The sequence below is a fragment of the Corvus cornix genome, chromosome 7 (genome assembly GCF_000738735.6).
Source record: "Corvus cornix cornix isolate S_Up_H32 chromosome 7, ASM73873v5, whole genome shotgun sequence".
Taxonomy (NCBI): domain Eukaryota; kingdom Metazoa; phylum Chordata; class Aves; order Passeriformes; family Corvidae; genus Corvus; species Corvus cornix.
In genome coordinates, this window is record NC_046337.1 from 4952115 (window position 1) to 4967509 (window position 15395).

Here is a 15395-nt window from a genome sequence, read left to right on the forward strand (position 1 = left end):
AGAGAGACAGACATATTTTAAGTCTGTCACGTTTCTCATGTGTCTACATAATCACGTTCTCTCCTGTGCCTCTTCTCTTAAGTTCATGCAGCACTTCATCTCCCTTTATTATGTTATATATTGTCATTTTTATTTGTCTTCAAGTATCTAATAATTTTTATTTCCCACCACTTGTGATCTGCTGCAAACCTCCTCGTTTTTCCCTTTTATTACCTGCCTGTGTTTTTCCCTCCTATTTTCTGCAGCTTTCTCAAAGGCCTGTGCATTCCTTCTCCTTTCTGCCTCCTCTTTCTTACCCCTTTTCTCATCTACTTGTTTGGTCAAGCACTGTTTGGGATTAGCATTCAGTGTCAGAAAATCCATAATTCATGGATAAAATGAAGCACCACTAGAGAATTAGAGGTGGCAGCAGGTGTGTTAGAAAAGGAGGAATTGCAAGGAACTTTTGCCCATCTCTGGTAGGAGGAGGCTGTGGTGGGGAAAGGAATCACAAAAATGAATTTTTTATCTTTAACAGAATATATTGCTTTCTTACTAATGGGTTGTCAGGTTGATTAAATGTTTTCAAATAGGTGATGCAGAGGAAACAGAGGTGCTTACTTATGACTAACCTGCCTTTACCTTAAATTTAGTAGTCTGTTTTTGCAGTGCTGCCAAGGAAAGGGGATCTTCCTTTCCTCTTTCAAACTGTGATTCACACCACAGAGTTTGCTGTAGGGTTAGTAATTAGTGGTGCAACATTTAATGACTGTATGTCATTTATGACGAGGTCAATCAGCTGAAGCTTTTTTGGAGTTAAAGGAAAGACTGAGGGAAGGAAGTGAGTGTTTCTTCTAGTCCATACATTTATAAAAATCAATATTCACTGCCTGAAATTTTGGAAAGCGTGAAACACTGATGTCCTTAAAGGCAAAGAATAAAAGAACATGAGAGACTATTTTACTGTTCCATCAAAAAATCAGATGTAAAAATTACCTCAGTTTTCTGTTCAGTTTTGTTTGGTCATTCACAGTTGATGGGAATTGTAGACTCTATAACCTATTGCATGTCAACAGTTCTGATGTTTCCTTGCTTATAACATACTAAAAGCCAAAGAAAAATTGTATTCAGCTATGGTAGAACTACTCCTTAAACAGAATTGGTTGCCATTTAATGCCTGTTTTCAGAAACTGCTCTCAGGCTTTACAAGTTTATCTTCTACAAGAAAATACATTGAGTTTTATGGTCAGCTTAGAAGAAATTTTATAAGTTTTTTGTTATTTAATTATTATTAATTCTTCTTTCATAAGAGTTCTATATTTTTATGGTCAGCATAGAATTTTTACAAGAAATATTTGTCCAGTGATTCTGTACTTATTTTCTGTGTTTTACTTCAAGTGGATTTTTATTTGCATATATTTGTACTATCCATTGCTTTGTTAATTAAATTTTTTAATAACTTTCTCTACATTTCACAACAGAAAACATGTAGCTTTTACAGCTTTAAACAGTGCAAGTTTGTGTTGATTATGACCTAATGAAAAGTTAATGCAGAAGCCCATTAAAATTAGAAAATTACTCAGAAATAAAAAATAGTGACAGGACAAACTGCAAGCTGAATCTGAGAGTGTTTAAGCCATTGACAGTTTCAATTTTATACCTATAAATGGTAATAATGAAAAACCCAGTTTTAGAAACAAATGTATTTTGTCATTCTTCTTCTAAAGAACATAAAATGAAGAGAATGTAATATTTGTCACATTGTTCCTGATAAGGTGGGTTTCTTTTTAGGAAGGTTGAAAGAGTTGAGCTTTTAAACCTGGTGCTTACAGATTTTTTTTTTTTTTAATAAAAGAAAATTGTACTTAAGTCAATGGCCAGTTTTCTTATGTGCAGTGTTCCAACTGTAATATTTAATATTTTATGCCACACTCTTAACTTGGCCTCCCTATTAATGCAGTGTGATGAGACAACTCAGGCAGTATACGTTAATCTCCTGAATCTTCTTTAGTTCATGGATATAAAGTTTCATCTGGATGTTTTTGTATGTCTAATCCATTGAAGCCAGGATAATTTGTATGGAAACCCACAAACATGCACAAAACCAAAAAGTAAGTATTTATTCATAGATCTATGCTTAGGCTATGGGGTTTGCTTCCTGGATAGCCAAAATAAGGATAACTATTATTTTTCATTGGTGGGGAATAATAAAGATGAAATCAAAATAAGTTTTTTCTATGTAAATCCTCTTCATGTGCATTAAAGCTTTCATATGCCCTTTTATTCTGATTTTAATCTTAACTTTGATCAGAAAAAGAAAAAACAGACAAATAAAATAGGACATTTTTTGTCTTTAGAGAGATTGGAGTGAGACCTTTGACATCTTAATTCGATGGCAAGAGTAGAAGCAAGGGTCATAATTTATAGGAACAAATATTGTTTTAGAACTGAAGCAAAAATAAAATAATGAGTTTTATGGAAAGCTTCAGGGCCTCATTTAGGGCAGCAGTTTCTGATGTCCCATCCTGCTTCTCCTGTCAGCCTGGTTTGTATTTCTCACTGGAAACGTTACACAGTGGGATTCTACAAATCACAGAAATTATAAGAGCTTTTCTTGTACTGTACTGTGTGTGGAGCTGTGACAAAGTTGCCTCTGTAATGAGTGCCAAAATTGAGATTTCTTTGGACTTTGACTGATTTCTCGGAAATGCCGTGAAGCTCTTTCAAAAATACCATATTGTTATTTCAGTGTGATAGATGTGGTTCATGGGGACATATAAGAAGGGAAAATAATTTCTAAGCAGCAAGGTCTCCTTGACCAGAAGGCAACATGCCCTGCACTGGAGCTCAGTACTGGGAGGACTATTGGATAGAAAATTGAATTTTCCAAGTTGCTGTTCCATATACTCAGTATCATCATCAGATCTCGGTGAGCTATGGAATGTTCCAACAGGAATTTGAGATTTGCCAACTCTGTCAGCACTGTCCAGGTCAAAAGATGCACAAAATGAGGTAAAGGTGTTAAGGATATGCTGGTTAAATGTGACAGGCAGCTGCTCTGCTCTGCCTTTTCACCTCTATCAGTAATTAGGTGATTCAGCAACAAAAGATTATCATTTACAAATTAGTTACTGTGGCCATATATTCTCCTGTGACATTTATGATTACTGCTGTTTATGTTAAAAGGAGGAAAAAAAAAAAGTGGCATTCAGTTACTGTTTACCAAGAACAAATACTTCAAGAAGAAGGAGTGTACAGCAGGATAAAGAATGCTCCAAAGCTTTTTCTCCCTTATGTCCTTCTATCCTTTTTCAAATGATGTTGGCTCATAATTTTGTGATACTGTAACAATCATCACTTTGTTTGTTTTTTCATATTGTATGGTTGGTGATGTTAGGAATAATCAATAAGCCCTCTTACTGCAATGTTTATTTTAATGCCAATTTTTAAATTTTATTTTTCCTGTCTCTCTTGTCAGTATATTTTGATGAAATAAAATACTATTAATTGTATGAAAGGGTCTTAAACACAGAGCATCAGGAGGTGTACATGTTTGTTTTGTATGTTTTCTAATAACATTTATTCTAGTAAAAGAGCAAATTTATGTTGCTTATGCAAAGAGTAAGGAAAGTTACGTTTGTTGCATATTACTTTAAAGTTTGACATGTCTTTAGTTTAAAATCTGGAGGTTTGTTTTTTTAACTGAAATCCTTTCTTTTTCTCAACACTGATTGTGTCAACAAATTCTAAACCAGCAGGGCTCGTGCTCCATCCTCCTTCATTGTAACTGGTGATAAAGAACCCTCTGGTCCTCGTGTATTGTCACGATAATTACTCTCAGGACATTCCATAGCAGTTGTTCTGTCAGCCTGTGCAGTGGGGAATATTTTAACTGGCAGTTTTCTGAGAGTGAACATTAATCTGAGCATCTCTCCTTCCAGTCCCTAATCAAGACATCCCAGGGGTGATTGCACTGACGCTGTTTGAAGACTACATCTACTGGACCGACGGGAAAACCAAATCCCTCAGCCGTGCCCACAAAACCTCTGGCTCAGGCAGGCTCTCCCTGATTAACTCGTGGCACACCATCACAGACATCCAGGTGTATCACTCTTACAGGCAACCTGATGGTAATTACCCTGTCTCTGCTTTCCAAGCAGCACACTGATGTGTTTAATGTAGTAGCCACGTGCTGAGGTACTGCATGCTCGTTTATCTGCAATGATTATTTCTGCTTCTGTTCCGTTTCAAATTGTGGAAGTTTTCAAATTAGCATTTTTAAACATAAATCTGCAGTTAATATTTTAAGCATATCTGGTATTAAATACATCTAACAGAACTTGCTTGGTAGAGAGATAATTTGTATGTTTAAAAATTAACCCAGATACTGACTGAAAGTACACAACTGTTCAGTTGCATTACAGTACAAGTTACCATTTTTTAAGAGGGGAACAATGTGTCATGAAAACTTTTAACCTGGGTCTTTGAAAAGTGTTAATATTGCAGAAGAATACTGCTGGACTGAGGGAATGTCAGAGAATGTGAGTGATGTGATTGTGTCTTACCTGCTGATATCCTGTATTTGAATTGCAACTGAATGCAATTTGGCAATTCACCTAGATAAGCTAATTTTTTCTCTTGTTATTAAAAAAAATAGAGCTTTTTTTCTTCCTCTCATTCTTTCAACATTGAACTTACAGCCATGGTAATAACTCATTTTTGCCTACAACAGAGAATAGCTTAAAGGCAAAAGGAAGAGGTTGCCTCCATGGGTTTTCGATTTCAGACATTCCATTGTAGAGACAGCACGTGGAACACAATTTTCTTCCTCTATAAAGCAGCTACCCCGAAGTGTGCTGAGATAAGAGGCTCTGATCTACCTCCCTTGTTCTGCCCACAGTGTCCAAGCACGTGTGCACCCTGAACAACGGTGGCTGCAGTCACCTGTGCCTGCTGGCCCCTGACAAGCTGCACTCGTGTGCCTGTCCCACCAACTTCTACCTGGCTGCGGACAACAAGACGTGCCTGTCCAACTGCACCGCCAGCCAGGTACGGGAGCGTCGTGGGGGTTGTTTCTCTGCTCCTCCTCCTGCTTTTAAACAGGGAATGCTGGCACCCAGGGAATGGGGAAGCTTTAAAAGGAGCTGAACACTCAGGGATGCTCTTAAAGCGTCTCCAAGGCTGTTAGTGGGAAACAGACTTGCAAATGGCTTTTTCTCCAGAGAATTCAGGACTTGTTCGCTTTCAAATTTCAATGTTCCTGCCAGTTGCTACAACAAATACAACTGCTAAACCCATAAAAATTGCCTTGAAAAAAATATGTGTCTGAAATATCAAAATACAAAGTGTATATAAGAGTGATTTGAGATGCATGAATGAACTTTGCATTTCAAAAAGAAAACAAGCTCAGTCCAATTAGAAAGATTGGAAAATGATAGACTTGCATTGAAAAAAATCCAATGGCTGAAATGGAAACAATTGCATCAATTGAAACACGAAATTGTAGTCCCTGTGACTTAAAATAGACATTTTTGTCTTTTTTTCTTAAAATATAAGGTAGATACATAGAACATACTGATTTCTTATAAGAGAACCACTTTGATAAAAGTCTTTGGACTATTCTAACCAGACAATTAATTGGTTGATTGTTATGGTACATATGGCATTTAAAATATTTCTAGTATGATTTTCTAGTAGTTGCCTTTTATTAGAGGTGTGCTAATGATCTCTTACAATGTTCTATATCCTGATGCATGATAATGATTTCCAGCATTAAGAAAAATGGTTTTATTCCTAATTTTTAGGGAGCAGTGGCCATCTTAATAAAAGATGTACAGTTTCACTCAAATAATAATCTTATTTAAGATTAAATACCCACTACCTTCCTCTGTTTCCTCAAGGTGTAAATCACTTTAAAATGAGGAATTTCTTACCAATTTTTCCCCGTATTTTCTCCTCAAATCCAGCTTAAAAAAAAAGGCACTTTTTTTTTTTTTTTTTAGTTTTTCTTTAAATGATACTAGAAGCTTTTTCCACAGTGAATGTATGTGCTAACAGTTGACTGAATGGCTCCATTCCAGTCTAATTAATTCAGTGGTAGTATGAATTCAAGAAATAGCATCGCATCTTGGATGCTTGAGGAGCAATATTTTATCACTTGTGGATTCCACAGAGTGGAGAGCAGAGTTGTATAAAAGAAGCTGTTTTAGACAGACAGAGATTGACATTGGTTAGTCATCATTTTTTTCCACTTTTGAAATCTGTTTGCTGTTTGATAATTCATATGTCTGATGGCATCAGATGCAGAGATCAGTGGCAAAATGTTGTTTCTCCTTAAGATTTTCAGATGATGCTGTCAAATCAGAGCTGGTCCTATGATGTAACTGCTCTTGACAGCACAGCCACTGTTGGCTACTATTGATGAAAAGGAGTTGGATGGTCCATAAACTGATCTTGTATCTCCAGACCATCCTGTGATGGCTAATCTGGCATGGGAAATTGTTCAGTACAAATCCCATCAGACTCTAGAACACCAAAACTCCATCCATTTAAGACCCATATGACTGATCCCTGATTTTGCAGGGTTTTGTCTCCTCAGTTTAGAAGGGAGTGCTAGTATTTTCATAACAACATCTAAGAGTTAGCTATTTCCTGGAAATAGCTTTATAATTCCATTTTAACAGCCTGAAGTCCCTTGTGGTAAGCAGAGCAAGAAGAAAAGACAAAGAACAAAAGACAAATGTCTGAGTTTCTGTTTGTCTCCTGCACTTGGCAGCATCCTGCTGAGCTCCTCTGAGCTCCAGATGCGTGTGGGGCAGTTTAATAGTTTAGAACAGCTGCCCTTCAAACCAGCCTGTTACATAGCAAGTCCCTCAGGGTGGTACAGGAATGATGTAGCTCCAGCTATAGGTTCTGTAACATAAATGCTCTCGAGACCCTTATTTTTCTTGGCAGAAAAGATAAACTGAGATAAGGCACCAAATTTAATACACCTTTTAAATTCAGTTTTATTGAATAATCAATGATTTTTAAAATGTGAAAAAAAGCTGCCCAGTGACAGAAAATGAAATGTCTTGTCCTTCTAAACATTTGGTTTCCTTCCTTCCTGTGTTCATAGAGACACCAGGTAGGAAAACCAACATTTCATAAAAGCTGGCCGATAATCCTCCCGGATTTTTCTCCCTGACATGAGCCACATAATGTACTCAGGTTTTAGGTTTAGCCCTAGAAAATTACATCAATTTGTACTGTTTGTTTTGTTTGCATTCCTCTTTCAGTCAGAAGAAAGGTCTACTTAAGACAGTAAAGGCACAGCCAGGGTCTTACAAAGGATTTTTCTGGTTTTTCTACAGTTGTTTTATCCTTTTAAAAGTCTGGAAGGCTTTACATTTGATTTGTTCATTTAATTCAAACAATATAAGCAATACCATACACAACACCACACATTAAGGCTCCTTTCTGTAACTATGGGTGTTTGGCTATATCTGGAAAAATGATGTCGTCTGCTTCAACAGAAACCAGGAATTGAAGTGTTAGTTTTGAATAAGATCTTCGAGAATGAAATCACAGAATGCAGCAAAATGCAGTGAGCAGTTTGTGTTGGGGCACTGTAAGCCAGCATAGCACAGCCATTGAAACTACAGTGATTTTTATCCATTTGACAATCTCAGTGCCAAACATCTCTAAATAAAAACCAATATTTAAAACACAATGTGGTTGGTTTTTTTTTTAAATTAATGTAAGAATGCCTCAAGCCGTGAGTGTAAATTTTCATAAACGGCGCTATTACTGCTTATAAACAAACAAATAAATAAATGCTCACGTGAAACTTCTGTTCCTGCTGGCCTTCCTCTCACAGTTCCGCTGCAAAACCGACAAGTGCATCCCGTTCTGGTGGAAGTGTGACACTGTGGATGACTGTGGCGACGGCTCCGACGAGCCCGCCGAGTGCCGTAAGTGCTCGCTGCCTTTGGGGCCCAGTGTGCCAGCAGGGTCCATATATTATACAAATTTATAGCATTTATAATGTTTAGGAAGAGGATTTTGGGGTCACTTTTGTTTGCAGCACTGTTTTATGTTCCTTGGTCTCTGAGTCTTTTAAGGTGTTTGGAAAAATCAGACGTGTTTTTCATCTTTTAAGCCTTTTCGCTGAAGATTTTAATTTTGAAGCTGTGTTCTGAGGTTGTGGAATTCTTTGCATAAATACAAAATTCTGCCAGGTTTATTTGGTTTATTTTTCTAAGTAATAAAAATGTGGGATTCTAATCTCATTTGCTTGTGTTTTGTTGCAATTATAGAAGTTTAGATACACATTATTATTTACTGCAGTTTTCTGAGCAACAGCAATGTTCTCCCCGTGATTCTCGTCTTCTTCCCTTAACCTTATATTAAAAAAAATGCTCTGTGTTCTAGAATCTCCAGTTAATTAACAGTTAGTTTGATTTTTGGTATTGAAATCCCTCACCCTTATTTTTACAATTTTATAATTAGTTCTCCTTTTTTGCTCCAGAGGCTTTTGAAGCATTTTTTAATATTTGTAACCATTCTACATAAAATTCCATTTTAAGCTACTCTATGTTTATATAACATATTACTTTAAAGGTACATAATTGCTCATTATTTCTAATGACAGAGGCTGGAGAAGGAACAATGTTAGGCCTTTCTTGGGAAATAGAATTACAGTGGTATAGGGAGTTTCTTAAAAGCAGACTTGAACTCAAGTGTTTAGATCCTAAATTACAGTTCTCTGTTGAGCCTTTACCAAGCTTCAACCTGCAGGGAGTTTCATTCTGTGCCATTAGCTCTGTAACTATAGTTGCACAAATTAAGGTGTCAGACTTTGAAATTAGTCTTCCAATCATATGTGTATCTTTTAGTTACTCATATATACTCAGATTGAGATTATAAAGGAAATACAAAAGTTTGTAGGTATTTTTGAGTAGTCCACAGGGTAAGAACAGCACTAGTGAGAATTTAACCATTCCTCAGGTAGTATTCATAAGCAGTTTTGTCTTTTCCCAGCTGAATTCAGATGTCAGCCAGGACGTTTCCAGTGTGGAACTGGGCTTTGTGCTCTTCCAGCCTTTATCTGTGATGGAGAGAACGACTGTGGGGACAATTCTGATGAACTGAACTGTGGTAGGTGATTCTATACCTTGTAGGCTTCAGAAACAGCCTAAACTGCTTTAAATGCCACGTTTCAAACTCTATGAACAAACTGTATTTTTCTTCATTTACCTTTGAAGTTTTGAATCTTTTCATTTTTAACTTTTAATCATTTTAACTTCTTTTACTTTCTTTTAATTTACAGACACACATGTGTGTCTGTCCGGGCAGTTCAAGTGCACGAAGAACCAGAAGTGTATCCCAATAAACCTGAGATGCAACGGCCAGAATGACTGTGGTGATGAAGAGGATGAAAGAGACTGTCGTAAGTTCTGCTTAGAGAATTTTCATCTGTAGCTGGTTTAAAACAAGGAACTGGAGTAAAATACTGTAAATGTCCTCTACCTAAAATAATTTGAGAACATGCAAACAGTTAATTCATGGGATTGGCATGTAATGCTTTATATACAAGGGAGCAAACTAAAATGTCATTTATTAACTTCAAATTTAAAGTCATTTCAAAGAAGAGAGGGGTATAAACAATTTCAGGCATTTAATTGGGTTTTTGACTGAGGTTGAAACACGTATTTGACTCTTAACCACTTCACAAATGACTCATCTTCTTGAGGCTTTCATCTGCCATGCCTTGCAGCAATGCATTTCAACGGGAAAAGATGTTTTTCAGAATATTTTGTTGGAAAAGCTGTAGATCCAAAGCTCCTTCTACATCCTTTTTCTTTCATTGATTTTTTAACCACTTCTCTTCTCTTTTCTCTGGGGACTTCATTAATTTACCTATGTAACTGGATTTCCATTTGCTCAGCTTTTAATGCAGCTTACTTTCCATAAATTCATTTTAACTATATTTCTTTAATATAAGTGGAGGAAATATTTTCAGATTTACAGCGGAAATTTATTGAATAAGTTTGTGTCTTTGATCATGGGGCTGATGATGGGGCTGCCTTGAAGTGTCACTGTCTTTCGCTCATTTCACTGCTCAGATCTGCTGCTGATCTCAGCTGCTTGCTCTGAATCAGCTTTCTCAAGGTTTGCATGTGCTGCATTTCTGCAAAGAACAAATCCTTCTCCAAGGGGAGAAGGGTTGCTAAGGATATAAAGGCTTTGTTGATGGTCATGTTTAATGGCTGTCTTCCAAACTGCTCAGGAGAGATATAAATACAAGTTTTGCAGAAAACATTTTGTGTTGGTTTGCATGTTGGGTTTCTTTAAAAACTGATTAAGAGGGATTGGATAAACTCCTGTGAAACATAAAGGAGATTACTTTTTTCCTTGGAAAGAACTGCACGTGGTATATGGAAGGCTCCCAAAAGCCTTGAGGTGTAGCTGGCAGAAATTAAATCAGAGCAGCAGAATCTGCAGCTCAGGGACTGTGAGTTCATATTGACTTGGGCTCCTGGCACAAGACAGGTAAAGGTGAGATTCTCACTCACTCTAATTTCACCAGTCTAGGATCCATAAAATACTTCTTTTTTTAGCCCTGCCACTGTTTTGTTTTACTTGCCAGGTGACTTTTTCAAAGTCACATTTCATACTGAAGGCTTTCCATATGTACAGTGAAGGTCATTGTGCTGGTCTTTCTTGTAAAGCACTGTGAAATCCCCAGGTAACCTGTTCTAGCTGAGGATCAGAATTATTTGTTACAGTTAGGAACATACCCAGCTCTGTGGAAATGTGACACTGAAAGAAATAATACACCAACTTCTGGCAAACCTAAATTTTTTCCTCTTGCCAAACCCGAGAAACAAGAGTGATAATATCAGGGAGCAAATTGCTTTTCAACAGGGACAGGAAAGTTTTTTAGAAGCACTACAGAATTCCTTAGGTAAAGGTGGGACAGACATTAATGTGGGAAAAACTTATTGAAGGTTTCCTGTTTTCCCCCTATGGTCAATTCAGTTTAAAATTATTTGGAATACATATACTTATCTCTAAAGAACATCTAGAATCACATGGGTGCACTGAGGATCTGTTTTGTTTTTAAATGGCTGTTCTAAGATTAATGCAGTTAAGCTTTAACTTAGAGCATCCTTAAAGAATAGGCTGAAAGCTCAGCTGCAACTTTGCATCTTTTTCTTGTTGTAGGATTCATTCAAAAATTGTTGTTTTAAACTGATAAAATGACATATTTGTCAAACTTTTCTCAGCATTTACCCAATTTAACAGAGCACAGAATTTCACAAAAATCGTGCATAGTTTTGATTCCATTTTTGATCAAAGCATCCAGAGCTGCCTTAGTCTTACAAACTGACTCTCAGAATTTATAACTGGCATTTTAGAAAGTTAAGGAAAAAAACTTGTCTGGTTTTTGCTAAAGCGATTTGATTCTATCAATGGTAAGTCTATTTGCTGTTCAAAAAAAAAATCACAATAGATACTTTTTTATATTTGTTTTACCTTAATGTTGTGTATAAAATAATATATAAGAAAATGACAAAACTAGAAACAGTATAAACCTGACTGCTGTTTTCTTACAGATATTACATAAACGATGCTAGAGAAATCCAATTTCTGACTCTTGAACCCTTCATATTTTTTCTTTAAAACACATATTTTAAATATTACCAGAAATTCCTAATTTTGATCTGGAATTCTTTTATTTAAAGCTGAAAACAGTTGTTCTCCAGACCACTTCCAGTGTAAAACAACCAAACACTGCATTTCCAAGCTGTGGGTGTGTGATGAAGACCCAGATTGTGCAGATGGGTCAGATGAAGCAAATTGTGGTGAGTATGCCAGTGGTTCTGAACCTGTTGCTGTGGCTTGACATTTATTTAGCAAAAGAAAATAATCATCCCACTTTTTATATCCTCTTTCAATGTTTGATAATACCTATCTGGAGCCTCTGGCTCATCCAATTCTTACTGAATGGCAATCTTTGTATGAGTAGTTCATAAAATTCATATTGTACCACTGCTTTATTGGCAGGAACTGCAAATGAGTCTCTCATGTGGCATTTAGAGTCATAGAAGTGGCACAGAATGTACTGACTGTCACAGGATACAGTGGCATTCTTTATTTTTCTTGCAGTGTTACCCACTTTCTGTCAATTCAGTCTGCACTTTATTGCTACTAAGTTCATAAATAGTGAAAATATAATAATTTGCAAATCCTGGTAGTTAAGACTGGTTGTGTAGAAGGGTTCAGAGCAGATTTCAACTTGATATGACCAACTTTTGTGTCTCTGTGAGCTCCAGGGAGTTATGAGTCAGGTCTTATTGCTGTAATTACAGAAAATAACAAATATAAATATTCTACCTGGGAAATGGATTACGGACAATCAGAGGCAGAGTAAGTGGATCAGTACTCCTGGAAAACCCTTGAAGATGGGTGTCAATGCAAGACACACGCTAACCATGTGCAGAAACATTTGTGAAACTTTCAAGACTGGTCTATAAAGGAAAACACAGAAAAATGTTCTGAGGTGGAAGAGAACAAGACAAGTGTGGGACATTTAAAGCTCTCACCATTATTCATCCATGCATCAGTAAATGGTTTGATGAAGCACCTGTGTCTGGGCAGGTTTATCTCTGCGACAACAGAGGTAAAACTATAGGCTGCAGTCAAGGACAAAGCACTGGGCTGCTCTTCCATGGATGTATTTCAAGTAATGGACACATGAGCACATATAAAAATGCTGAAGGTGGCAAATATGCCTAGGAGAATGAAGTCTTTCTCAACACTGAAAATCCAAGACCATCGTTTGATTTGCTGAGATGGAGAAAATAATTGTTCCTATCAACTGGGGAGAAGTTTCCAGTCCAAGGAATCATCCAGTCCAATTCACTGAAGAAACAGTGAATACAAAGGAGATAAAGCTTCATATCCCCTTCTGGGCTGCTGTTGTAGTACCCCTGCACTGTTCACTTCCTGATTTACTTCACAGCTGCTTTCTCCTGCACCATTCCACATCATCTGGATCTCCAGCATGCTGTTGTTTTCCAACTGGGACAGCATTCCAAGCTTCCAAACTATGGATTCACATTTCGGCTAACCTGTGCACACCCAACTGATGTGGCACAAATGGTCTTAAAATAGTTCATCTAGTAATATCCTCAAGTCACTTTTTTTTTTTTCTAGAAGAGAAAAATAAATAAAACTGACATTAAATAGGAAAAAATGTGTTTATAATAAGTGCTTCACTCTGAACCATCATTTTACAATAGAAAGAATAAAATTACCCAAACAGTTAAAAAGCATCGAGGAGCAATGTGTGCAGTCCCAAGCTCAACATGTTTTTTAAATCACAACATATACAACTGGAGGTGTTGGTTCACATCTGAGACTCATCTTGACTTTTATCCTGTCTCTGGCAGTGACTGAAAATGAGTATCTAGGGAGGAATATGTGAGCAAAGCAGGCTTGTACTGAACTTCCCTGGGATACCCTTCCATCCTCTAACAACTTGAGAATCAGAGATACTGTGGGTCAAATATGTCTCTGTATACAATAATTCATGATAGATTTCACTCTCTTTTTACCTTTGTAGGCTTTTCACAACATGCTGCAGCGAGGTGTTCCACAGCTTAATCATACCCTTCCCTGACAAAACACCCACATTTTTATTTTAAATCTCCTGGCTTCATACACTGCTCTTGGTTTTCATGTTGGAGGAGACAGAATAACTTATCCATAGTCACAATTTCTGTGCCAAATACGGTTGTGTACACATGGAACAGCTAAGCATTCACAAGAACAGGGTGTGTTTAATCACATTTTGAAGTTTTCCATATTTTTAGTATTTGAAATATGTTTAAATGACCTTACTATGGCAGTAATTTCAGCACAGTTTGGTCTTCTGCATTTTTTTTTTCAAGTTAAAGATTGTTATTTTTATGGACAAAATTTGATAGAATTAAATTCTAAAGCTGCAAGCTGAGCATAAAAAGGATCTACATATGTTGATGTAACACTAATTTGTTATTGTTTAGAGTTCATTTCTACAATGCCTGCAATGCAAAACTTGTGTAAAGTAATCTCTTTTTGCTTGAGTGCTGCATGGCCATATGTATTTTGCTTAGTCAACATCTGCTGCTGTGTGTTATTGGACATATTACACTGAGTAAATTTGCTAGAAGCAGTGTAAATGTATTTAGTCTTCTGTGGTAACTTTCCAACTCAGACAGTTGAGGTCGAATCAGGGAATGTGTGTTTATGAAGGAGTGTCTGGTGTCTCTCAGAGAACAGTAGGTAGAGTTAATTAGTGCTAACTGTCCAGGCAATTAAAGAAAGCTGTTAGATTATGCTAGTCCTTGCTCACAACTTTGATACTTTACAGCAAAATGGACCAGCTTGAGTTAGAATCTGCAGAAAGCTGAGTGTGGTCTTGGAAAGTGATTTTATAATATGCTTTAAAGTTTTTGTGTATTTCAGGTCTTTATTACCTTAATGTGTCAACGTTGGCATGACTGCTTTCTGCTTCTTCACTTTTTAAAATATTAATTTTATTTTTAGCTGTGAGAGTCATAAAGTAGGTTTTTTTCCTGATGATAAAGAATATTTTCTTTGAGGCATTTGAAGGATGCATTATATAAACTTCCATCAACAGTTTCCTGTATCCAACAACAATTTCCTGTATCCAGCATGGGTGACAGCCTGCCAAGCTCTAGGACAGCCAGCTGATCCCGTATCAAAAGCAAATTTAGTTTTGGATTTTATCCCTGTCAGACACAAATGGACACACATGAAAATACATGGATTTAAAATCCCCAAAGTGCAGTGCATACAATTAGTGACAAAATAGTGTTTTCATTCACAGGGATTGGTCTTTGAATTAAAGTGCTTTTAGGGTGCATAAGGGTTTTGGGGCTTGCTTTGTTTTGTTTTTCTGATTGAAGTCTTCATCCTGTTTTCCTCATGCTCATTTAGAAGTATTTCTAAAATAAAATCCTAGTTTAGTGTGCACAGAAAAGTGAACCCCAACCTACCAGCAGCTACCTCAGGCAATCACACAGATTCCTAGGGAAGGGCTTTGCCTGTTACAGTAGGTCAGTGAATCTCTTAATAACAACTTGAAGAGAGCAATATGAAAATGGAGTTATCAGTATTTGCTTCTTTGCCTTTGTACCATTTCTATCTGAACTTTCACACTTTAAGGTGGTCTCATTTAAAGAAAAATGAGAAAGCAATTTAGTGTTGAAGGCAGAGATGACAAAACGTGTGGGGGCCCCTGTGTGCTTTTCATGGTTCCACAGTTCCCAGTAAATAAGGTCTTGCACTGTTTCCTTTGAGGTGAGTGAATCCATCATTCTCAAAGATCAGATAATTGTTACATAACTTCCCCAAATTTTCCT

At 36.8% G+C, this 15395-nt stretch overlaps 1 protein-coding gene across 1 annotated transcript in view; it reads left to right on the forward strand.

Moving 5' to 3' along the window:
- Window positions 1-15395, forward strand: part of LRP1B (LDL receptor related protein 1B) — a 636888-nt gene that overhangs the window by 550856 nt on the left and 70637 nt on the right. Inside the window, exons 61-66 of the mRNA XM_039555091.1 lie at window positions 3921-4109; window positions 4880-5028; window positions 7838-7931; window positions 9001-9117; window positions 9290-9409; window positions 11709-11828. Coding sequence (XP_039411025.1) covers window positions 3921-4109; window positions 4880-5028; window positions 7838-7931; window positions 9001-9117; window positions 9290-9409; window positions 11709-11828 — 789 coding nt within the window. The remainder of the gene's footprint in view (window positions 1-3920; window positions 4110-4879; window positions 5029-7837; window positions 7932-9000; window positions 9118-9289; window positions 9410-11708; window positions 11829-15395) is intronic.